The 25326-nt window shown below is 34.3% G+C and overlaps 3 protein-coding genes across 5 annotated transcripts in view; 2 read left to right on the top strand and 1 right to left on the bottom strand.

Annotated features, from left to right (window-relative positions):
- LOC125838037 (sister chromatid cohesion protein PDS5 homolog B) overlaps positions 1–6811 on the top strand; it is a 29714-nt gene extending 22903 nt beyond the window's left edge. For both annotated transcript variants that reach the window (XM_049517089.1, XM_049517090.1), the window contains exons 21-31: positions 28–175; positions 264–401; positions 477–560; positions 650–1141; positions 1208–1275; positions 1349–1397; positions 3275–3361; positions 5017–5045; positions 5658–5758; positions 5857–5927; positions 6426–6811. In XM_049517089.1, coding sequence (XP_049373046.1) covers positions 28–175; positions 264–401; positions 477–560; positions 650–1141; positions 1208–1275; positions 1349–1397; positions 3275–3361; positions 5017–5045; positions 5658–5758; positions 5857–5927; positions 6426–6458 — 1300 coding nt within the window. In that variant the 3' untranslated portion in view covers positions 6459–6811. The remainder of the gene's footprint in view (positions 1–27; positions 176–263; positions 402–476; positions 561–649; positions 1142–1207; positions 1276–1348; positions 1398–3274; positions 3362–5016; positions 5046–5657; positions 5759–5856; positions 5928–6425) is intronic.
- Positions 6812–8971: 2160 nt separating this feature from the next.
- On the top strand, positions 8972–19646 carry LOC125838064 (histone-lysine N-methyltransferase ASHR1). Of its 2 annotated transcripts, none has more exons than XM_049517121.1 (14): positions 8972–9074; positions 9173–9309; positions 9445–9579; positions 13733–13787; positions 13903–14021; positions 14313–14401; positions 14471–14552; positions 15161–15265; positions 15342–15432; positions 15525–15644; positions 15950–16056; positions 16232–16301; positions 17167–17230; positions 19448–19646. In XM_049517121.1, exons 1-14 carry the CDS (start codon positions 8975–8977, stop codon positions 19608–19610), a joined length of 1437 nt encoding a protein of 478 aa, XP_049373078.1. In that variant the 5' UTR covers positions 8972–8974; the 3' UTR covers positions 19611–19646. The 2 variants fall into 2 exon arrangements, with proteins under 2 accessions (XP_049373078.1, XP_049373077.1); XM_049517120.1 differs by having other exon boundaries at positions 9445–9585.
- A 477-nt stretch (positions 19647–20123) lies between these two features.
- Positions 20124–22239, bottom strand: LOC125838100 (60S ribosomal protein L15-like). The gene is made up of 4 exons (XM_049517158.1): positions 22132–22239; positions 21780–21946; positions 20605–20802; positions 20124–20489 (listed from the first exon to the last, which is right to left on the bottom strand). Exons 1-4 carry the CDS (start codon positions 22133–22135, stop codon positions 20244–20246), a joined length of 615 nt encoding a protein of 204 aa, XP_049373115.1. The 5' UTR covers positions 22136–22239; the 3' UTR covers positions 20124–20243.
- Positions 22240–25326: the final 3087 nt, after the last annotated feature.

Genomic DNA, 25326 nt, shown 5'->3' with positions numbered 1-25326 from the left:
CTTTTACTTACTATCCTTTTGGGCCAGTCCACTTGTTTTCAGCTTGCGGGCATTGATTGATTTTAATTACTCTGATGGCACCGTGGACCTCATTAGCAAAGCTAGCTCATACTTGAGAAGTATCTTCCATGCAATAAAAAAGGCAGAGGATGCTGTTGATGCACAAATTACTCCTGTCAGTATCTTCCTTGGTTTTGAAATTGATGCTAGTTCCTTATTCTTAAATATATTAATGTTGAACCATGAGGGTGATCATATTGCAGAATCTTCACATGTTGTCAGATATTGGGATTTCTTTGTTGGATGCAATAAGCAACAGAGGTGTGTCTCATTCACATATCTCTGGACTTATTCTGCTGCCATCTTCACTCTATAAAGTGGGTCAAGAACATAATAGTCAGGCAAGTTCTTTTCACTTGATTGGCATTTGCTTTGTTTTTTTAATTTTTATTTACACTTCCTCTTTTCTTTTGCAGGGGAAAAGTGATCTGTTAATTCATTATCAGCAAGATGAAAATTTCATTAGGAGTTTACTTGATATTTCGAAAAAGAAAGTTCAGGTATATGCCTTTACCCCTGCATTGATTTTTATCAGTTTTCATGGAAGTGCCTAACTGATTTTGTTCCCGTTCTTCCTGTTTTATCTCAGACTGCTGGCATCATCAGTACACAATACCAAAAATCTCAAGATGGCATAAAGCGGTCTGGTAACAGTGGGGGCAGCACATTGGAAATGCAACTTTGCAAAAAGGGCCCTCTCCCATTGAGCATGCTAAAAAAGAATTGCGGTTATTCATATTCAGATAAGAAGGAGATAAGTGAAGCAAATCAGGAGCTCACTACTAGAGAAAGACAAAAAACATCTAAACCATTTTCAGCTTCTGTATCATTTGAATTACACAAGGAGTTTTCAATGGATGATGAACATGAAGATGATGCACATGGAACCATTGAGGCAGATATTAGAACTGAGCTGCAGCCATATTGCTCAAGAACTCTCAGGTTACGACCCTTGTCTGATCAGAAGAATGAAAATCCACGTTCCCTGAAAGAAAACGACACAATCTCAAGGTGTAAAACCATAATGCGTGAGCCTTCCAAATCCGTCAAAGGCAACAGCTCAGATATCTGCATCTCAAAGGTATATTCTATCATATCTTTCTGTTTTTTCAGTCAGAGTTTCTTGTTCCAACTCTTGAATGTGTAGGGAAGCAAAAATGATGCTGAAAAGTTAATTAGGCATCATAAAGAACTGTGCACTCCGGAAGATAAATGGTGAGAATTTCTTTGATATTGGTATATTTAACAACATTCACTTTTAAATGACATGTCTGTTTTGATGATGCAGTTATTCTGGAAGCACAGAGGTTTTTGATTCTAGCAACAACTCCCTCAAGGTCTGTCAGAAGATTGCTAAATATAAGAGATGTGCTAAGTAGTGTGTAGGAAATGTTCTATCTGTCTGTTGCTTGTTACCCTGTAACAGAAATTGTGAAAAAATAAGGATCATTGCTGGGTATCTTAGGAGGAAAAGTTTCCTGGTTTAGTTCTGCATTCTTAGTTAGTGTCACTTCTGGTTCTGATCTGACCCTTTTAAGGAGGGCCTGCCAGAACTGAGCTTTGCAAGTTTGCTGTCTCAACTGTTCTATTAAACAAATAGGAGGACTGAACGCCAATTAAAAAAGCCTAGAAGGATTTGCCTAAGTTTCTTAGCTATATAAGGTCTGGTACAGGGAGCCCTTGCTGATTTTGGTATTGGAGGGACCTGTACTTTTAGATGAATGCATATATCACAAGATAATTGTTTTGAGCGCAGATATTCATTATAGAAGACAATTAGCTAGACAAAAGATATTAGGTGAAAGCTGTGGGTGAAATTTATTCTGAATTGCATTTGGCTGAGGTGGCTCTGGGTTGTATGCAATTGCTGGGGGTGCTAGGTTTGCTAGAGTTAGACAATTGATATAATCAAGGTTTAGATTTTTCTCAGAAACTATTAATTGGCTTCTTAGGCATTCCAATTGGAAAAACAAGAGAAAATCAGAAGTGTAAGTACGTCTGCATTCCCATCAACTTCCTTTTTGAAAGGAAACCATAGTGTCACCTGGAAAGTGGTATGTAGATCAATAATAGGCCCTCCTAGTCCTCACCTCTTCCCATACCCTTGTCACGGAGGTTACCATCTTCTAGCCTCTTGGTCATCAAAGAAAAGGAGAACTGAAATAATAAAGAAAAAAGAGAAGTTGGGCCATCTTTCACGAGAGAGACTGCCTTCTCTCTGGTCAGCATTCCTGTAATAACACTGGTTAGCTTCAGATGAAGATAAAAAAAAGTGACCCCCTAGCAAGCACTTGCTCCAACAGAAAAGCGAGACTTTACTAATCTACCAAAAAATAAATAAATCTCATTACTAAAGTGCTAACAAGCAAGAAAACAGATGCCATGGGTGTTGTTGGAAATAAGTATATTCTGCTTCACTACTCCTTGTGTATTAAAGAATTGATTTATTCAAAGTCAGAAGAAGGCTTTTTGGCTTATTAATTTAGTAACTTGACATTGTTAAAGTTCTTTAAGATGAAACAATAGTATGTGTCGAAGCAGTGTTGTGCAATGCGCTTGCCTCTCGCTTTAAGCGCTGAGGCAAGGCGACCTGTTGTCGCCTTTTTGCTTTCCGGCGAGAGACGATCTGTAAGGCGACGTCGAGGCGAGAAAAACAATGTTTTTATTTTAAAATGTAACTTGAAAGCTAGGTCTCTTTCGCACCTGACTTAGAGCACAGCTTCTTCCTCTGTTTTCTGGCAGCATCATCTCGTTTTCCGGTACTTGAGAGCTAGGGTTTAGCTGTTGAGATACCTGCTTCTCCTTTCTTCTGTTTTCTTCTTCTTTCTGCTTTCTCCTCTGTTTTCCAGTTGCTTCTTTCTTTTCTTGCTCAGCTTCTTCCTGCCACGGTTTTTGCACTCTGTTTACAAGCTTCTACCTCTGTTTCCCATTTTACTGCTCAGTGAAGAGGGCCTTCGACACCCCTCGCCTTCCAAAACGCTGGATTGAAGTGCTTTTGCATTTTTTGCTGACACGGATAATGAGCTTATTGTGGTTGAATTATCAGAGTTGTATTGTATTTTTTTGTACGGTTTGTTGACTTATTCACAGATGTTGGGTTGCTTTCTCTTATGTAAAGCATTTTCCTGAAAAAATGAACTAATATTTGCCATCCAGATATAGTTACAAACAATTTATTTGCTGTTGGTTAACAATGGAAATTTTGCACATGTAGATCACCTGTGACAGCAGGGAAGCTGAGGTTCTCAGTTTGGATAGTGAGATTTGGGGGACTTTAAGTAACCATTCCTTTCTTGACCAGGTAATGCTAACATTACTATATACTAAACTTATCTAGCCAGCAGAATTAGGTTTCACGTTTTTTGTTGTTATGAGTCAAACCTCCAATAGAAGATCTAAGATTCAATATCTTATGCAACAGCGTATTATTAGCTATAACCATCTATTTGATCCTTTCCTAACTTTGAACAAGTAGGTTAATATGCATGATTCGTTCATATTTATCACGTTCCATCATATACTTGAACTGCATTGAATATAGTAAAGGTTTTCTGTAGGGTTAATGTAAGGTAGACCTGCAAAGTGGTGCATTAACATGCTATTTAAGACATTGAAATTGGAAAATGGTAAGGCTTTTGATGACTATCTAATCTGCTAAATACAATATACAATGCTACTCAAAAAATAAATACAATATAAAATGCTATTGATTTTGTTTGTGAAGGTTTCCTTTGTGTTTAAACCTTTGGATTTGGCTATAAACTTGTGTCCGTAACTCATTTGATCTTAAGCTCCAACATCCTAATTGCAATATTTTCTTCTTTTTTTTTCTTTTCTGAAAATTGGTAATTTGTATTCCTCAGCATTAAGGGCTATGCTGACCACCTCCAAAAAAATAATCAACAATGAGCCTAGGAAACTCAAACTAATTACAAGGATCCTAGGAAATCTAACAACTGAATTGCATCATCTGTATGTCCTTTACACCAAAAATGGAAGTTTGTAATACAGTTCTCCTTAATCTTCTGCATGGAGTTAAATCTGTCCTCAAAGCACCTTCCATTCCTTTCCTTCCAAACTGTCCACCAGATGCAGGAAGGAATTACTCTCCACCATCGCTTCTGTGTTTTGCTACCTTCTCTTCTGATCCAACAGCTGAGTAGGTCTGATGTATGTTCAGGCATGGTCCATGTGACTCCTGTGAGGTTAAAGAAAAGGGACCACAATTGAACAGTCACCTTGCAAATGCTGAAAAAGGTGGCTGTTTGTCTTTTCTTCCTCATTAACGAGGAAGCATCATGAGGCTATCTGAAACTTTCTCTTCTGTAAAGCTTCATGTGTTAGGCAGGCTTTCTTGATCACTTGCCAGGAGAAGCATTTAACCTTAGTTGGAGCCAAGCATTTCCACACCTTTGCCCTGGGCATGTGCTGCCTCCCTAATTGCAATATTTCCTACCTAACAGTATCCTGAAATTAATTGATTTATACTTGTGTAATATTAGTTGAATACTTTGTCTTGCTTAACTCTAAAGAGTTTCTGTTTAACACTCCGACATGAAGTAGAACCTTCACATTTTTGTTGTCCTTACTTCGATTTTGACAATGTGAATCTTTCTTGATTGTATTGCCTATCTTAAAGAAATTTCAACTTGCATTGTTGTCAACAAAATTAACTTTTGGTTGAGCTGTTAATATCAAAAGTAGTTTGCCTATTTGTGTTTAGTAAATCTCATATTTGCCTCTGCATAAAGATTTTTGGAAAAAATTCTCCTTAAATCCATAACTGAATCAGAATTTTATTGGCCTTCTCAATTGGACATTTCTTTTTTCTCCAATCACAGTAATCACATTGTGATTTCGAGTTCGTTCTCCATTTTCTGCACCTTATTTTTTTTAAGTAATAAGATCTGGTTAAATTTGGGTTAAATTTTTTCCTAACACTGAGTTAATATGCAGGATTCTTGTGGTCTGCAATCATTGTGCCGGTGAGCTATTACTTTTTTTCTGATTATTTTATGGGGAGAAGGATCAAGTGATGTTCTCTTATGAACTTTGACTGTTTTCAATTCACTGCAAAATTCTTCAAGATTCAAATATGGAATTTTTTTGTTTCAACTTGCAATCCATTTCCTGCTTGATAGTCAATTTAACTTGTAAGTGGTACTTTCCTTAATGTAGGTGTTCATTTTATGAAACCAGGTATATGAAGCATTTTTATGCGGTCACAATTTCCTTGGATTTGGATGTCCTGTAATGCATTTTGTGTAATCTTAATCTGGATTGCATTAGCATCTGCTTGTGCTTGTATGCTGGCTGGGTTGTTATATATATTACATAGAAGGGGTGAAAAATATATGAAACATAGACATTCTTATGTCTTCAGCTTTTTATGTCTGTTTCTTCCATGAGAAATGATATTTCATGAGTTCATCATGTAAATCATGTTCACCCATATTGCCATTCATGCAAGTGCCCGGACAGCATACATTGTTCTCATCATATGCTTGAATTCTGCTTTTTATTCTGTTGTGGATGCTATAACATGTCCTGTAAAAGATCTACTGTAGTTACAATGACAAATGCTCTTCATTTTATAGCCCAAGGAAAAATATAGATATGATTGGATCTGTCTCTCAACAAGAAGATGATTTGTCAGAAGATAAATCTAAGATTGGTAGTAAAAGGACTGCCGTAGCTGGTAAGATCTTCTATTAATCTATAAAAATGTTATTGCTGGTGTTTCGAGGAGTAAGTTTGTATTTACTCTTCTATGATTCTCTTTATTTTCTGCCTCAGAGTTAAAGAATCAGGAGAGTGTTCTTGTTGACTCATCAGCTTCTGAGGTCATCGATGTGAATGAGGATCTTGTAAGATTCACCTTTTTTCTCCTCTGTTTCCTTTCAGCTCGCTGTTTTTTAAGCTTCCTTTTAGCTCAGATGGTTGTCGCTATTTCTGAACGGAAAAACTAGTAAATCAAATTCTTGGATAGTATTTACTCTGCTTTAACAAAATCAACTTTTACCAACATTATTAGAAGAGCCACCCGGTCTCCCCTCCACGCCCACCAACTTTTTATCTTTTTCTTTTTGTCCCTGTTTTTGTTGAAGCTTTGTGGATATTTATCAGGAAAAAAGAAAGAAAAGAAGTAGCTTTAGAGCTAGGTCCTGCTAGGTCCTTCATCGAATAATTGACAGAGCTATAGAGAGAGATGTCTTTGCAGAAGGCATGCTAGAACGTTCTAATAAATTACAGTTCAGACATTGTGACTTCTAAATTTTTATGTTTAATCTAGGAAGTTTTTTAGACAAGTTAATAATTTTTTCGGTTCATCTGTTCACTAAAGTTGTTTTTTGGGTGCACTACAGATTGCCAGAAGGACTCGAAGTAGAAGAGTTTGAATATACTTTTACAAAGATATACTAAAGGCTAACATGCTGAGTATTTTTGTTTTGAGCATTCTCCATCTCAGCGAAGGTGTGCATGTTTGACTGATTGCATCATAATTTTCAGCGATCCTCTAGCAAATAGCTGAGTCTTTGCAGAGGTGTTAACAATTGGCTGTTGTGAATAGATAGTTAAATGAGATGCTTTTATTAACCTAGTGTTTAGATGGTGAAACTACTCCCCCCCCCTGCCCCGTGTATGATTTCTGTAAATAGTGAATATGTTGCTGTTGATGTGTTTATACAAGTGAGGAAACTCTTTGAACCCACATTTAAGTATATTTACCAAATGCTATATTAATGTATGTCATCATAATGATTTCGAGAATACTAAATGATAGTCTTAGTCTGTAGATCTGTTATCTTGACTGAACTACTTTTCACTGGGTTAATGAAAAGGTAGAAACTCCATTGAAGGGTATATGTTTGTTTATTTCACAAAATATAGTTACTTATTCATGTTTGCCTTCTGGGTCGAGTGCGGGTTACCTCTCCTATGTGGTTTGCGAGCTATTGCATAGGAGCAGGAGTTTTACCTGTGCGCATCCAAAGGATAGCGGCTATGGGTTACCCTTTATCATAAAAAAGAAGTTAAAATCAACTAAAAAGTACAATTGATTTCAATTGGCCACATGGTTGCTTCTCATTCTCAAGTAGCTCCCTCTAAGAACTAATTTCTCCACAAAACTTTTACTGAAGTGACTTTCTTATTTCTCCACCTACGAATCTAACGGTCAAGAATCTCAACTGGAATCTCTTCATAGATAGTTCATTGGCTGTTGTATTCTTTTCCTAATGCATCAAAACTTGAGGATGCATAGTTGTGTCAGATTATTTATTGTTGTATCAATTTATGCGCTTCACCTAATTTCTATATGTTTTACTTCAAACAGATAAAACGTACATTTAAATTCAATAATTGATTGAAGCTGATAGCTATATATTTCTACCTCGAGCAAATTTGACTCTTTGTAATTTGAAATTGAATAATTTTACTCAGCATTCTATTCGTTTTTGACTCTTCCAAGAATTTCAGAGGAACTTTAATTTGAAAATAACTTTAAGGGTGTGTTTAGTATGGAGAGCACAATTTTTTTAATAAATATTTTCTCTAGGAAAACAAGTTCCATAAATAACATTATATTTTCATTATACACTTAACACACCGAACCCCTACATCTTGACTGGCCCACTCCCGCCATCCTCAAGGTTCCACACCCACCCTCTCCCATTCTATGGGTTTTTTGCTAGAAAAAGTTTAAATACCCTTGAGCAAATATATATTTTTTGTTTATTTACCAAACAATAGAAAATAAGTAAAAAATCAATGATATTATTTTTGTTGTTTGAATCCCATCTCTAAACCTACCCTCTATTTTACTCTCCAAATGTAGAGTTTTCTATTTTTTCAGACAACTAATTCCAACTCAATTCTCTATTTTACTCTCTAAAAAAGAATCTTCTTCTCTCTCCTCAATATTATATTATTATTTCTATTTCTATTTCATAATATAAATACGTTTTTCTTTTTTCAAAATAATCACCCTATATAATTTTCATGTAATATAATTTTTTTAAAAAAATTCTTTATTAAATATAAAATTATATTTTATTGTAAATTTTAAAGAACCACTTACGAAAAATTGAAAAAAGAAATCAACAAGCACAACCGCAATCACAAACATAACAATTCTCTAGATCATACATTATCTTTTTTCCGAATATGTTAAATCTGAAAACGATCTATCGGATTACTATATTATTATTGTGATTTTAAAAATCACTATGTTATGTATTGTATTTTTATCCTGTATTTAAATTATTATGTCATGTATTGTATTTTTAAATTAAAATTTTCACTTTATCATTTAAATTTTGTGCATTCTCCATAGTGAAAATCAATAATAATATCAAATTATCTCTTAAAGTGACGAAATTGAAAAAAATATATTTAAAATATTGTTAATTCGGGATGAAAGTAGTATATATTAAATAATATATTTTTTTAAATGTTGTTCTATATTTAAAAAGAATTACGAATGTTAGAAATTTATTTAATAGCCTTATATGAAAAATAATTTGTTAGTTACAAATAATAGAAATAATATTAAAATAATAAAAAAGTGAAATAGAGAGGTGAATAGTAATTCTCCAAATTTGAAGAACTACTATTCACCTCTCTATAAATAGAGAATGAAGAGCTTTTTACAAAGTGGTCGGAGAGGACATTCTCTATTTTACTCTCCAAATATAAAGAATGGAGAGTAAAATAGAGTAGGGTTGGAGATGGTCTAACACAAAATTCGTTAGCAATGATTAAAGTCTGATTAAATAAAAGAAAGGAAAAAAAAAAAGAGCAATTTGGATGGCACATCAGTAAAATTTGACATTTTTCTTAGGGAGTAGGGCTTGAAGTATACATTCTGGAGCTCTCAAGTTTCAAATCCGCACTCCGCAGAAGAAGATTTGTGATGGAGGAATTAGAGGAAGTGTTGAGTGATAAAGGGCTCACCGTCTTTTCTGTGCCGGAAAAGGGTCGCTGCCTTTTCACCACTCGGGATTTCTTTCCAGGTCTTACTTCCATTCAAATTTTCAATTACTTTGCAACTTATTTGTTTGCTAAAATTAGGAACAAAAACATCTAAATGGGATTTTTCGAATAATAACAGGGGAAGTGATTATATCAGAAGACCCATATGTTTCAGTTCCCAATAAATCAGCTAAATGTGAATGGTGTTTCACTTCAAATAACCTTAAGAGATGTTCTGCATGCCAAGTAGTTTACTACTGTGGCAACACATGCCAGGTTCAATAAATTTTGCTCAATGCTCATTTCTAGATATTTGTAGACATAAATGAATATCAACAACTTAGGAGCTTTGATATTTGTCTGTTTAATTTTCCTTTGGGAAATTTATAATTATGGTGAAGCGAATTGCAGGAGTCGGATTGGAAGTTGCATAGGGTTGAATGCCAGGCCTTGTCAAAGGTTGACAAGGCGAGGGTAAAATCGATTACGCCAAGTATAAGATTGATGGTTAAGCTTTATCTGCGGAGGAAACTGCAAGATGAGAAGGTCAAGGTCCATCTGCTTTCTTGTTTTTATAACTCAGTTGCTACTAAGTTAATATTCTCATTTAGTGAATGTTTGCTTGTCTGAAGTGAATTTGACTTAATTTTAGAGTTTAATATGGTACTTGAATTTGGTGCAAGTGTTGTGTTTGTGCTTTAAATCCGATTCATTTGGGTGAGTGAGTGCATTGGAGTATAAGCAGCGAGCAAGACATGAAAGGGGAGGTATTGACATCCTTACAGGCAGTCTTAGAGTATGCTCCCTTGATTATGTATTAGTGTAGCATGTCGGAGAACTGTAGATATTTCAAGAAATGGGAGCATATGTAACATGGATAACGTTGATTTCACTAGATTTGATGCTTACACATATTTGTTTCCTGTTCTGAGTTAGTTTGATGATATTCTGTATGTGTAAGGCAAAATGAGGTCTTTGCTTTATGGAATTACTTGGTAATTTATCTTGAAATGGGACGGAGTTGAAGGGTTTCCTGGGTTATAACACATGTGATAAAGTCAATCAAGAAGTCTGTCTAATTCTTTGGAGCCTTTCAATTCTTTATTAAAGTCTGCACCAGCTCGGACACGTCTTTGATTGAGCCAATTATACCAAGATAACCAACTTTACTTCTATTCATCATTAAAACTTTTTGAATTTGTGTTCATAGGTGAAGTTGTTTTATATTCTTACAACTAAATGTGGCCTGCCAAGGGACCTGATACATTTCTCATGAATACAGTGATGAGAAAAAGGATCAGGTTCAAACAGAACACTTCTTTATCTGATCTGCTGAAAATCTGAAGGCTAATCAACAAAGCTTATTTTTTCAGAATTGCTGAGGAAATATCTACTCCCTCTATGCCAATTTATGTGGTGTTTTTTAGCTGGGAGCAAAGAAAGAAAGAAAGAAAGACTTTTGAAACTTGATCTAAAACACCAAAGAATTGTGATAAATCTTTTGAAATTGGCAACATGTTATATTCATCAGCACCCTAAAAAAAGGCCTGGTATATCATATCTACAGATACAGCCTCAAACAGAACTTACAAAGAGGCCATAAAGTCTAGTAATGATTCAACATCATCAACTAACTTTTCTTTACACCAAAAATAGTGAAGAGAAATGCAGGAGCTCTTGATCTTCTGGATTGAACTGCACCTGCCTTCAAAACATCTTGCATTCCTCTCTTTCCAAATTGTCCACCATATGCAAGCTGGAACAATCTTCCACCACTCTTTGTGACAAATTTCTCCTTGTATATTGTTCCAACTACATATTAGGTCAAACATACTCTGGGGCATCACCCAAACAGTTTGAGCTAATGCTGCAAAAAGTTGCCATAGTTGTCTGGTAAATGAACAATGCAAGAAAAGATGCCCATTGGTTTCAGCTTCCTGATGGCATAGAAAACACCTAGAACATAGATGAAAACCCCTTCTTTGAAGTTTATCATGAGTGAGACAAGCTTTCCAAACAACTAGCCAAGTAAAGCAAACCACCTTAAAAGGAGCTCTTGCTTTCCATATCTCTTTCCATGGCCATGGGTCATTGAACTGCTCCAAATCCATTAAGTAGTTGTAAGTTGTTTTGACAGAGAAAACAGCCTTGGTGCCGGCTATCCAAGTGAGAGAATCCTCCTCCTCCTTTAGGCCTGAGAAACCTTCGAGTTTACCAAAGAGATCAGTAACTCTTGGGATCTCCCAATCATTAAGGAGCCTTCTGAATACAATATTCCACCCTTGTGGAGTCCAAAGTTCTTCAACTGTAGCATCAGGAAAGGAGGATAAAATGAACAGATCATGAAATTGATCTATCAAAGGCCCATTCCCTAACCAGTCATCTCTCCAGACAGAGATTTTCTTCCCATTGCCCAACCTGACCCTTGTATTTGCTATAAACACCTCCCATAGATTCCTGATGGATTTCCAGTTTCCCACTCCATAGGTGGATGTCATTGGTTTGGTAGTCCAGTGGCCCATTTGTTCATGCCTGCACTGTATAACCTGTCTCCATAATGCTTGCTCTTCAGTGTTATATCTCCAAAGCCACTTAAATAATAGACTCATATTATGTATTCTCTTTTGGTACGAACTAAAAAAGAAAGCATGATAAATAAATTGGAACAAAGAGAGTACATAAAAGAAAACAGGGAGTCCGACATTTACTTTTAGAAAGTGAAGATTCTGACAGTTTGTTTTGTAAATGGGAATGAAAAGGGATGGAGGTTGTCTAAATAGGTGATTGGCCATGCATTTTGGAGCTCAAATTTGAGTTTTAATGTCAAATTTCAAACTCACCTAATAGGTAGGATTTCAATTTCAAGTTTGTGATTTTAAAAGTTTTAATATTTGAAACTTCGTACGTTTATTATTTGCCAAAAAGACCCATAATTTAATTTTTTACGAAAAAAGATCGATGCTCGACGTGGAGATATTGTTCGTACCTTATGGGAGGATTATATTAAAGAATAGCTAGTTACTATTATTGTTGATTTATTGGACTAATGGATCTTTGTTAAATTACGTGTATTTGAAAGTTTGTAATAACATGCAAACGAGAACATTTATTTATAAAAAAAGGAACATGGAGATTTTTTATTTATTAATGAGACGCCACAGAATAATTCGATTACCTTGTTTATGAACTATGATTTTCTCATTTGGTAAGATTGTATAACAGTTGAGAAGGTTTTGATAGCTTTCACAAATTGTGAGGTTTCCATGTTTATAAGTACATTTTTGAGATCGAATTGCATGTCCAAACAAATTTCAACTTCAAATCAATTATTTCAAATTATAATATGAAATTATGGCCAAACAGGCCCTAAGTTTCCCATTTCCTAGTTTGGTTTGACAAAAGAAAAAACGGAAAAGGGTCAAAATTGCCCCTGAACTATGCGAAATAGACCACTTATACCCTCCGTTACATTTTGAGATCAAAAATACCCCCAATGTTATCCCTAGAGACCACAAATACCCCTCAAAAGTTAACAATCCAAATTGTTAATGACATGGCAAGCCATGTGGACTGATCTCGCCACCTAAGCTGCCAACTAGGATTTCCAACAATTAGAAATCCTTCTAAAATTATAAATAAATCTTTTATTTTTAATTACATAAAAAGTATTTATATTTTTAATTAAAAACCTTTTATTTTTAATTACGTAAATATTTACCACTCTTTATTAATATTTATATTTATTGCCGTTAAAAGTTATTTTTTCATCGTAGTTTAACTATTAACCAAGTATATTTCCACTTGATAAATAACTAATATATAATATATCTAACTTGATAGGATGATTTTTTGTATAACATACCTGTATCTTCTGTATGTATGAGGGAAAATTTACGGCTCGATAATATTAACTTTGTTCTTTTTTTTTGTTGGATTAATACAATTTTAGGAGATTTAGATTTTTTTTAAAAAGTTAGTGGTAATCCTAGTTGGTAGCTTAGGTGGAAGGATCAATCACACATGGCTTGCCATGTCATTAAAAATTGGGTTGTTAACTTTTGAGGGGTATTTGTGGTCTCTAGAGATAAGAGTGAGGGTATTTTTGAGCTCAAAATGTAACAGAGGGTATAAGTGGTCTATTTCACATAGTTCAGGGGCAATTTTGACCCTTTTCCGAAGAAAAAATGAAGGAAATTGAAGTGAGAAAAAAAAAAAATCTCCTCGGTCAGCTAATACCTCTCTTTCTTTTAGGAGGGAAGAGAATCTGTAGAGAATTGTGAAAGGAGAATCAATTTATGTCATCTCTTATATTTTCCTTTCTATACCTCCTTCCGTTAGTTTCCTTCAAAGTGTAAAATCTTTATATGTGCAGGGAAGTACCTAAACTTCCATCATCAAACTTTATGGAATAATTGATGGCTAGAAAACTCAAATAATTGTTTCAGAACCATGGAAACCTCAATATTTGCTAGATAGAAGTAGTTAAGTTTCCCAAGTAGCTGCAATATATGTGCAAGCAGGTTAATCACTTCAGACATTATAGTTCTGCGTAACTTGGTCCTAACCAACTCTAATTTATCGTCTTACCCTTGTTGGATCTGTCATTCTGGACCTCCAGCCTTTGTCATGAAAAATAGGCTTGCTATTTGTAGTATATATTGGTTTTGCATGAAGCTCATAACTACTCTTTCACTGCCAGGTTATTCCAATTACAGTCATGGACAATTACAATCTGGTGGAATCCTTGGTTTCTCGTATCCTTGTGTAGCTTATACTTATGAGTTTCTGATATAATTTTGAATGCTGTATTAAGGTCTATATTAGCTAGTCTTTGACTTTGTTTTGTTCTTGACAAGTTTGTTTCCATAGATATGACTGATATTGATGAGAAGCAACTAGTTTTGTATGCTCAGATGGCAAACCTTGTCAGTCTGATTCTTCAATGGCCCGAGATCAATGTAAAGGAGATTGCAGAAAACTTTTCTAAGGTATAGATTGTGGAACAGATTTTCCCTTTTGATATGTCTCAAAACTATACAACGTTCCTCGCCCCGGGGAAAAAAAATGCTGCATAGGCCTGTTACATGCATAATGTCTGGGCTATATTGTTTCTAATGTTCAAATACTTCTGTATAACTCACTCTTATTTCATGATAATTACAGGACAACGTGGTTAAAGTCTTCCCTCAATCACTTGTCTTGAAGTATCTAATCTGTTTTCTTACAAAATTCATTGTCTAACCTGGTGTTTCTCTGTTTTCTTTTCCGGGGATGTGCAGTTTTCATGTAATGCACATACAATTTGTGATGCTGCACTGAAACCCCTGGGGACAGGCCTTTATCCGGTGGTTTCTATAATCAACCACAGGTAATTATTGCAATAAATTTATGTCAGCTAGTATAACGTATTTCTCTAAGTGGACTTTTCGTGGTATAGTTGTTTGCCGAATTCGGTTCTAATATTTGAGGGAAGAATGGCTGTTGTCCGAGCTGTGCAGCATATACCCAAAGGTACTGAGGTAATACGTTGTTTTCCAAATCATTTTGGTCAATTCACGAGTTTAAATTTTCACTAATTGAAAGTATGTCATCATTCTGAAAACTAAATAAGATGCAAATCAACCAACCACAGGTTGATATCTGGAAGTGCTTCCTTTGACCAATACCTCTAATTTTGAGCAAGGATTATGTTGACGAATTTAGTAAGAAGGATAATTGATAATGATATGCATGTAGTCATGATGATTTACATGATCAACAATCATTGAGATCTTTGTCGCTGACTCTTGAATATCTTTCAAGAAGCTAATTACTTTATGATTCTTATTTGCTCTTTTGAGCACTTAAACATCTACATGGAGTTCAATGAGATTGTAGAAATGTGGTGCACGTCATTGAAGGGGGATTATATGTTGCTTAGATTCCAATGGTTCTGTTGATCTTGTACGTCATAAGCAAAAGGTTTCCATCGGTTAATATTGGAAATTGACGCTCATTACTGTAGAAGTGTGTTAAATTTGACTATATGTTATTTACTGATTTTTAAGCAGTAAATTAAAAACACAAGTAAAGTTATTGACATCTAGCAATCACTAACTTTCTGATTTACTTGATTGGCTTCCAAAAGGTATCAATAAGTTATATAGAAATGGCTGGAACCACTGCAACTCGTCAAAAGGCTCTTAAAGAACAGTACCTTTTCTCCTGCACTTGCATTCGCTGCATCAAGTTGGTATGTTCATTGCCTAGTCTAACTAGTGTTCATTAATAAGATTTCTCTGCTCACAAAATTATTAAACTACTGTTAGGGCCAAAATGATGATATCCAAGAAAGTGCAGTTCTGGAGGGTTATAAATGCAAGGACAAGAAATGCAGTGGTTTCCTGCTTCGTGACTCTGGTATATGATCCCTGTCTCAAACCTCATCTTAAACCTGTAAGATTGATCTTTATCTGGTTTACCAAGGACTTCTCCTTTTCTTGTTTTTGCAGGTAATAAAGGATTCACATGCCAATTATGTGGACTCGTTAGGGACAAGGAAGAAATAAAGAATACTGTTCATGAAATCCAATCACTGTCAGAAAAGGCTTCGTTTTCACTTTCATGTGGACGTATCCTCTGAAGTTAGCACTAAGAATGTCTAATCTATGTTACTATCTGTAAAATCTATATAATAGTCTTATAGATATTCTTCTAATGTTAGAATAATCATCATGTTAATACTACTTCTAACAATGTGTTGAGCTAATAATTTCCCCTCTAAGTCATCACGATTTATATTACGCCATAAGAGGAGGCACTTTTGATCAGTCCACTTTAGTTGGTATAGAATTGGGGAAGTGACATGTTCCATCAATTACATTTAAAGTTTATATTTATTTTTTATTTTATTTGAGAACTCTTTGACAGAATACAGATAATAAAGATGCTAGTGTAATGTATAAGATGATTGAGAAACTTCAATTGAAGCTGTACCATCCATTGTCGATCAATCTGATGCGCACACGGGAGAAGCTCTTAAAGGTTTGATTACCTTTAATGTAGTGTCTATTAGAAGAATGTTCTCCACCCTTGTTGAATGGTGATTCTATTAATGAAATCTCTTTTTTGATTTCCTTTGAAGATATCGACATCAATCTTGTTCCAATCTTCTCTTGATATTTTATTGCACCTGATATATGGATATTTATTCATTTAGACATTGATGGAGCTGCAAGATTGGAAGGAGGCACTAAAGTATTGCAGATTAACTATTCCAGTTTATCAAAGTAAGTTGGCACTACCTTAAGGCTCATGATATTTCTATTCAGTAGTCACCATATCAATGCTTTCTCTTGGCATAATAATATAATAGTAAGTGAGGTTCATTTAAAATCTACTTTTTCTGAACCCTATATTCTTCAATACAAGTACTATGACATCGTGCGGTTGGTACGGAGGAAAACATTTTCGATGGAAAACAAGTGGTTTATTACTTTTTTTCTTGTGTTCAGTGTGCAATTAAATATAGGTTGAGGAGGTGGGGTTGTGGTGGAGGCCTGGGGGGTTGGGGTAAGGGGTGCAGAAAACGCAAAATGCATGTCTGCACCAGTATTTTAAAAGGCTGGAGTGGGAGGTGAGGCGAGGCGTCAGCCCCATGGATAACTTTTTAATTTATAATGTAGTAAAATAGTATAACAACATAAAAGTTACAAAAAAATGCATTAATAATTTAAAAAAATTAAAAACATGATTAAAGCAATTCATGGGGAATAAAACGACTAATGTAATTTTATAAGTATAAATAATCCAAGGATATAAAAGCATTATGAGATATAAATTAACTCTTAACATCTTAACTTCCAAACAATCACAATTTCTAAAAATATATTACTATCATACTATGCAATTTAGCCCCTCTCCCCCTCCCCCCCCCCCCAAATAAATAAATAAATAAATATATATTAATAAATTTATTAGTATTATAATTAAAACATCACTTCTTCACGAATAAACACAAAATTACTTTTAAATACCAAAATAATAAAATATGATGATTTTAGACATAAGATAAAACATAAATTAGTAAGTGAGCAAATTAAGTGAACTTAGTCATGCTCTAATTTCATATTGTACTATTTCTTCTTTTAACAGGAGTTTATCCAGAATGTCATCCTTTACTCGGACTGCAATACTACACTTGTGGAAAACTTGAATGGTTAGACCTTTTGACTTTTTCTATTTATTGTGTCGTATATTCTGCTTTGCTAGTTATCTTTTTTCTATTTCATATTTCATTATTTTGCTTGTCAGAGAAATATAGAGTTCGGGGCCAAAAGGGCAAAAAAATATTGACCAAAGATTCCAAAAGGGCAATAAAAATAAGTTTGAAACCAAAAAGGGCAACATTTAAACGATAGGTTGGATGTTGTTTAAATTAGGGTAGCCAAGGCGCAAACAGACACAGCCTTACAAGGCGCAAGTCAGACGTGCCTTGTAAGGCGCATAGGCCCTGCGCCTTTGACCTTACATAAAAAAAAAAAAAAAAAAAAAAACTTTTTTTACATGCAATTTGCAATGTTCTTCAATTTAAATAGTGGGAAAAGATGTAATCAGCTAATCCAACATGCAATGTTCTTCTTAAATAAATAATTGAGTCAGTGGGACACCTAGCCACTTTGGCATGTAACCCCTTCGATCTCTACCTACAAATTAAAATATTCCCAAAATATCCTTCAATCAATTCTTGATTTGATTACTTGAAAATTACTCACTACTAATCATAATTATAATCAATTGTTTATTTCAAATAATTAATTAAGTGCTTCTTCCATGAACCTTCGTCTTATTTTTTCCTGTAATGTCATATTTCCATTTCCATCTACAGAACCCTTCTTCAACACAACCCTCCTTTTGTTATTACTCTATGTACTATATTGTTAGCATACATAATTAAATTAAATTACTTACTAATTTTGCTTAATTAGAGTTCAAATCAGTTCCATTAGCCGTCTTGTTAATTTTTTCTCTGGTAAATGTTCAATCTTTATGCTACTATTCTTTTGTGGCTTGTCTCTGGTTATGCATGCTTTTATGTTTTATGGCAAATCTTGATCTGGTCGGTCTCTCTGAATCAACTTCGACTTCAAACTTTTTTTTATTACATGCAATTTGCAATGTTCTTCAATATAAAAATTGCATGTAAAAAAAGTTTTTTTTTTTATGCAAGGACAAAGGCCCTGCCTATGCGCCTTACAAGGCACACATGCTTGGACCTTGTAAGACTGTCTGTTTGCGCCTTGTAAGGCGCATAGGGCCCCATGCTTTGCTACCATAATTTAAACGCCGTCCAGCCTACCTTTAAATGTTGCCCTTTTGATTTCAAACTTATTGTTGTTGCCTTTTTGAAATTTTTGGTCAATTTTTTTACCCTTTTGGCTCGGACTCGAGAAATATGCTTAGATCTTGTATATCCTATTGCACAATATCTTGCAACAATAAATAAGAAAATCATTCAATAATGACACTACAATCGACAATACCACCTGAAATCGGGCATAAAACGAGACAAGAAAACAGCTAAGAGAATGGTCGTAGATGGAGAACAAACATACCTACGAAGATCTCTACCCAATTCTTTGTTAGGTTGGGTATGAGTGTTAAATTTTCCAGGTCACGGGTGGGTTTTAATTTGTAGGTGAAAATTAAAATAATTTCAGGTAGACTGTTTAGATGATGCTACGTGTCCCTCTGTCTGCCACAATGGTATACACATCCCAAAAGTTAGACAGTAAGGTTATGAGTAACCTAAAAGTATAATGGAGGATATTGAGGTACCATTTATTCAGGGGTATATTTATCCCTTTTTCAAACATTTGTCTTTATATACTTAGAAATTTATTTTATTGAATTTAAATACTTGGGGAGATGAAATTATAGGTGTTGCATTTTTGGTTGATTAAATATATTTTGCAACACTGCAATGATTTCGCGGTTTGGAGATTTGCTCCTCCTGGCATCTTTTGTTCTATTTTGTTAATCTTGGTTGCAGTACATGAACATCTAGAGAAGCCAAATCGTGTTATTTTTTGGTATATTCATCAATGATTTAGTGACCAAACATTTTCTTTATCGACAGCATGAAATTATGCTACTTTCAAAATGCCCTAAGGCTTTGGTCTGGTGCAACGTGATGTGTGTATTAGGTGTGTGTCGTGGATCAACCCTACCGCAGACTTTGATATTTTAAGTGGAAAAGGGTAGAAATAAGTTTCAAATGTGCCATCGGTCACAGGGATTTTTAAGTTGGCAAGTAAAACTATGTGACTTAAAAAGCTATTAATGAAGTTAATAAGCAGTTTCTCCGGTCAATAGGATTTCAAGAAAGTGGTGATTTCGTTAATGATCGTCCTGTGGTGCTGATATGTAATTTCAGGTGGCTTGGTGAGACTGAGGAAGCGTACAGGTCACTAGCCAAGACAGCAGAGGTACTGCGAATTACTCATGGAACAAACACCACTTTCATGAAGGAGCTTTTTGTGAAGTTAGAAGAAGCTCGTGCGGAGTTCTCTTACAAGATTTCATCCAAGGAAGAATGATTATTGAACTGCATCCACAGATGCATAAACTCTAAGACAATTCTGCAACAAAGGATGGGGATGCAGAAAGCCTTGTAGAACGACATATACAAAATTCTGCTATACCAGTTCAACAAAGGACGGACCTTCTTTCCTGATTATTACGAAGGATTTCTTGCTAGATACTAGTCTCCTTTAGCTGGGAATTGAACTACTATTGTAAGAGGAAATAGGCTATCTTGCAGTTTCTTCTATTATAAGATACACTTGAGTATTGATACAAGGGGTGTAAGGTATGTTTCTCCTTCTGTAGAGTAGTAATTCATTTATATTTTTTTAGACCATTTTCTGCCTAGGGCAGCTATGTTACTAATTTTGGTTTTTGATAGAGGCTGACAAGTTGTGTTAGCTTGGCTACAGTTTTGTAATGGTCTCCTGGTGATTCTTACAATCAGTCTAGTTACCAAATCAAAGAACTACATCTAGCAGCATCTAAAATAACCAAATAAATATAACAGTATAGCATTATCATCTATCATCCATTGCACAAATTGAGCTGTTCTACCAAGTTTCTCAGAACTTGATTTCAAAAAAGAAAGGACTACTACAGTCGTGAACAATACAATAAGAAACTCTTGAAAAACTCTAAGCAGATCAACGATAACGGCGTAGAGACAGAGTCTGGTTCCTCTTCCAGGTTGCCCTTCTTGAGGGTCTTGCCTTGTGGTGCAAGTGTCCTCTTCCTCGGAGACCCCTGTATTTCTTCCCAGCTGAAGTCAGTCCACGAAGCTCTCTATGCTTGTGCACTGGGTTGCAGATCCAGTTGATTCTTGGGTCATTCCTTATAGCAGCATGGGCTGAATCAATCAGGAGCACTTCAAAGTATTTATATGTGGAATCCTGCAATCAACAATGTCAATGTGCACATTATTTTAGTATTACTCAGTTCCATTGTCTTATTAGTCTGCAAGGCAAGAAGTTGATTTCTATGAAATGAGCCCAAAGAGACAGATACCTCATTGATCCAGTAAGAATTGAGGACCTTGAGACCACCCAATTTCCTACCAGCACGCTCCTCAGCAACAGATCGCTTACTACGCTGAAACTTCAATTGGGTGACTCCCTGGTTGGTAGGCTTACCGTACACAATACCCTTGGATACAGGCCTCTTCCTTCCACCACGCTTCACACGAACACGGTAAACCACATAGCCCTGCGAATATTATGGTGCATGGATATAAATCAAAAGAAGAAATAGAAGGTACCAATGATACAATGAAAATAAGTAATGGCAATAAACTGCTAGTTCTAATTTAGAGATGTCATAAATAATAGCATGCACTACAAGGAAAAAATTTGCAACTCATTTATTGGTCCCCATGCATCCAGAAATTTCATATAGATGACAATGAATTTTCATAGCACAGACCTGTTATCAAAAATTACATATACTGCGCTACAATTATTTACACGGGTAATAAGAAGAGACAATGAAAGGGAACACAGATTCAGGGTGTGTTCGGTACAAAGGAAAAATATTGTCCATGGAAATTGTTTTCTAAGAAAATAAGTGAATTTCTAACCTATTTTCTCATTTTCAGTACATAAGCAAAAGATATTGCAAATATTATGGGAGATGGGGGTCGAGATTAGGAGGGTGTGTGGGGATGGGAACTAGAGGATGGGGTAAAGTTATGGCATGTTGGATGGTGAGGAGGGACACAGTCAATGTAGAACACTCCACTTGCTGAACTTGTTTTACATACTTACACGCAAGTCATTTTCCTCATTGTCAAAAAAAATGTTTTCATGTCTTCTCAAATGAACTAAACCAACCGAACATAGAAAAAATTGAAAATATTGTATCTCATTAGAAAACTCAAACTCACGTTTTATCAGACCGATCCAATTTCATTTTCATCATGAAGATAAGGACAAGCTGTTCAACAGTTGTGGATTCAAAAAACTTAGTACACACTATGATATTGATAAAAGTTTGCAATGAGCGCATGACTCAAAAGTCTCAGCAATTATCACTGTCAAATATCAATCACCAAAATACCAAAAGATAGAGAAGCATTACAACAACTTATTTGCCTCAATCTCAAGCAAGTCAGGAATGAATATATGAATCAGTTGGATTTAAGCTCAACTCAGCATCACCAAACCATAGTAAAAAAGAAAAAGTACCTGTTTGGCTTTGTAACCCAAACGTCGTGCCTTGTCAGGACGAGTAGGCCTAGTAACACGCACTATTGATGGAAGCTGGCGATACTCCCAGCACCTCACCCTTTGTAAGAACCTCATCACATCGGACTGCTTCTTCCTCCATAGCTCTGACACGTAAGTGTAGGCGCCTATATAAACAAAACAACCATAGTCATTTTCCAAAAAAAGCAGTCAGACCTCTGCATTTGCGTTTCCATCAATTCCAACCATTACATATGATATTTAACATACAATCAAACATGAAAACCATTACATATGATATTTAACATACAATCAAACATGAAAACTGAATGAAATTGATTGAGATACATACCCATTGTAGTGCGGCGAAACTCTCTGCTCCTACTCAGCTATTCTCGCCAAAGTTCGGCTTTAGGGTTTTGTGAGAGGCGGGGTTTTTAAACGACCTCCTGGGCTGGACTGGACTGGACTAGGCTACGCCAGCCCAATCGGCCCATCGTTCAAAATAGAGTTTCCACCATGTGGACACTTGTGTAGAAGATCCCGTTTGGATTGGCTGAATTTTTTTAAGAAAAATAAGCAATTATGTACTTTGATTATAAAAAAAAATATTGATATATTTGATACACAAGTGTTATTAAGCATTTTTTTGTTAAATGTTTGACCTATCCTTAACATTGTAAAATGCTAATTATTATAAGTTTTTATTTTTAAGAATTAATATCAAATTATATTCTAATTCAATTTCAATATAAATTGATTATATAAGTTAATTTATATGTGTAAATTATTTTTTTTAAAAACATAATTTCGATAAAGCGTATGAAAAATTTAAGATATTTTTTCAATTATATTTATAAATAATAATGACTATATTTTTTTTGCCACAAATTATTTATAAAGAAAAAAAGAAGGTAAAAGAAGGAGAATAATAATAGAAGATTAAACAAAAAAGAAAGAAAGAGCAAGAAGAGGGAAAAAGTGGAAGAAAAGAGGGAGCAAAAAAAAAGGTAAGAAGAGGAGGGATCATAAAAAGGTAAAATTGTTGGTCAAACACATAGCATTTTTAAGTCAAAAAGAAAAAAAAGTAGGGGGATCAATTTTAAGTAAATTTTAACTTATTTGAAGCACTTTTTTATTATTCAAACACAAAATTAAAAACAAATTAACTTTTAAGTCAATTCAAAGACTCTTAATTATTGGTCCTTGTCTGGATTGAATTATTTTAATCTTCTAGTTTAATTAAAAATGGGTAGGTTTTAAGCCACAAATGGAAAGTCCACAACTAACTATTTCGGGACTATTATTTAAATTATAGTTGCAACATATAAAAGTTAGCTAGTTTAGCCATTTCAAAGTAGCTTCAGGTATAACAGCATATGCCTAATTGAATTCTAATATTGTTGCTTAAAGTTTGACCTCAATTAGTCAGGCCAAAACTTTCAACCTTTTTCCTTAAAGCTTGGCAAATCTCAGGCCCTAATTTTTAATATTTTTGTTCGAAGTTTGGCTTGCCAAAATCTAAGTTTCATATACTTATACATGATTTCAAGTATATTTGCATTAATTTTGGACATATATAATTGAATTTCAAACATATATAACTATAATTTGAAACTCCACGCATCTCATGTCTCAATAAGCAATTTATATCCAAAAAAAAGGGAGTGCAAATATAACAACTAACTTTCATTGTTGTAGTTTTCCCTCTGATTTTGAATACCAAATAGGGTTTGAAAATCACTTCTCATCTTACATCATCTCTGCCGCAATAATTACTTTGACTCCTTTTATGCAATTATGAACTCCACAAAATTTAATCAATTCCAACACAACTTATTCTTTTGAAGTTAACGTAACAAACTATACGAGCTTCCCAGGAAACTAAATTTGCATATATGTGACGTGTGTGATTCCCATTAGTGCTTTCCTTACTTCAACTCGTTAGTAAAGGTTGTACTTTGAGAAATTGAAAATCTTGGTTACCTTTGGTTTGTACGTATATTCATGTACCTATTCTAAGGTGCTTTTTAGTTGGAAAAAAGTGGTCCTTTGGTGAGAAGTACGATGAGCTTAAAGATAAAAAGCTTGTGTAATCGATGGGCCTTTTGTCTGAAGTTTGTAAATACTGACCACATGTTAAATAATTGGGAAAACTTTATGAATTGAATCAAATAGACAAAGTATTTATTTAAATTGGACCTAATTCAATATATTTATTTTGATTGGACCTATCACCCAAACTATTTACGCAAGTGCCCTCTTGTTTTATTCATTGAACTATTGCTTATTCATCCTTGATATCATCGGAATATATACATACTTTGATGGTATTAATATCTCTTCCTTCTCGATGCCATCACAGTATATATATACTCTAATGGTATTAAGGAGTAACTAAGCAGTGTTTTCATTGAATTACAGTTTCTTCCTCTTTGATATGATCAGAGTATATATATATACCTTGATAGTATCAAGGAGTAACTTAGTAGTGTTTTCACTGAAACACTGTTTCTTCCTCTTTGATACTATATATATATATAATTTGATGATATCAAGCAGTAAACGTGAATTAGTAGTTAAAAACATGGATATAAAAGTAAAAGAATAGTCAATTTTAAATAATTTATCTTTTTTAGAGTACAAGCGTTCTTTACCCTAAATAATCTCTTTAAAAAAATGTATATAGGTTTAATTGCATCGACCACATAGGTTTTCGTGAATATTTAACCTAAGGCATGGATTCTCGAATTACCAATTTCTGGATCATTTGTTGATATTTAGCTATTAAAATAAAATTTGAACAAAAGTATTCTAGCTAAAATGTAAAAATATAACACCTGACTTAACTTAACCCCAAAAATTAGCTCATGAAGGGAGGATTGTCAAGTCCATATAAAGAGACAGGGCCGACTCAACAAGATTGGGAACCTAAAGCCAAACCTTAAAGAGGGGACCTAATTTTTTTAATTCTTTTTAAAAAAAATAAAAAAAATAATCATGTATATATTTGTTCAAAATCTATTTTTCTAACCTTTTTAGATGTGAAGTCATTAATAACAGTTTTCTAATCGATTTGTTTTAGTAGTTCCTTTTCAACTGATAATATAGCTAATGCATTCAATCTCACATTGTTGATCTTAGAAAAGATTTAATTTTATCAATTTTAGTTTCAAAAATTTTCTTTCGACCGAAGCAATAGTTACAGGATTTCTCTTCATAACTGAAACGAGAATATATATACTTACTAACTAAGGATATCAACAATAACAAAAGTTTAAGAAAAATTGTAAAATAAAATTAGATAATAAAACCTGACTCACGAATTTGATAAGTTGATATAACAATATTGAAATAGTGTTGCGTTGCTTCAATATAATGATTGCTTGTTGCACTTCTTAAGATTTTGAAGAAGACACTCAAAAGCAAATTTTGAGAATAAAAATAATAAAACAAAAATTAAAAAAAATGAGTATAAGGTAAATAAAAATATAAGATCAAATTTTTAGGAGATAAATAAGGAAACACAATTTTCCACTTAAGGGAA

Source organism: Solanum verrucosum, unplaced genomic scaffold (assembly GCF_900185275.1).
Source record: "Solanum verrucosum unplaced genomic scaffold, falcon-dt-bn FXZP01000079.1, whole genome shotgun sequence".
Lineage (NCBI taxonomy): Eukaryota > Viridiplantae > Streptophyta > Magnoliopsida > Solanales > Solanaceae > Solanum > Solanum verrucosum.
Note: the sequence above shows the minus strand (reverse complement) of the source record. Positions and strands in the feature narration are given on the sequence as shown.

Excerpts from the sequence above, each read along its gene's own strand:
- LOC125838064 (XM_049517120.1), top strand. The coding sequence starts at position 8,975 with ATGGAGGAATTAGAGGAAGTGTTGAGTGATAAAGGGCTCACCGTCTTT. Across the intron at positions 14,022-14,312 it reads TTGCAGAAAACTTTTCTAAG|TTTTCATGTAATGCACATAC; the intron begins GTATAGATTGTG and ends GGGGATGTGCAG. Across the intron at positions 15,645-15,949 it reads GTTTTCACTTTCATGTGGAC|ATAATAAAGATGCTAGTGTA; the intron begins GTATCCTCTGAA and ends GACAGAATACAG.
- LOC125838100 (XM_049517158.1), bottom strand. Across the intron at positions 20,803-21,779 it reads TGGGTTACAAAGCCAAACAG|GGCTATGTGGTTTACCGTGT; the intron begins GTACTTTTTCTT and ends TAATATTCGCAG. Across the intron at positions 20,490-20,604 it reads ATTCTTACTGGATCAATGAG|GATTCCACATATAAATACTT; the intron begins GTATCTGTCTCT and ends TGTTGATTGCAG.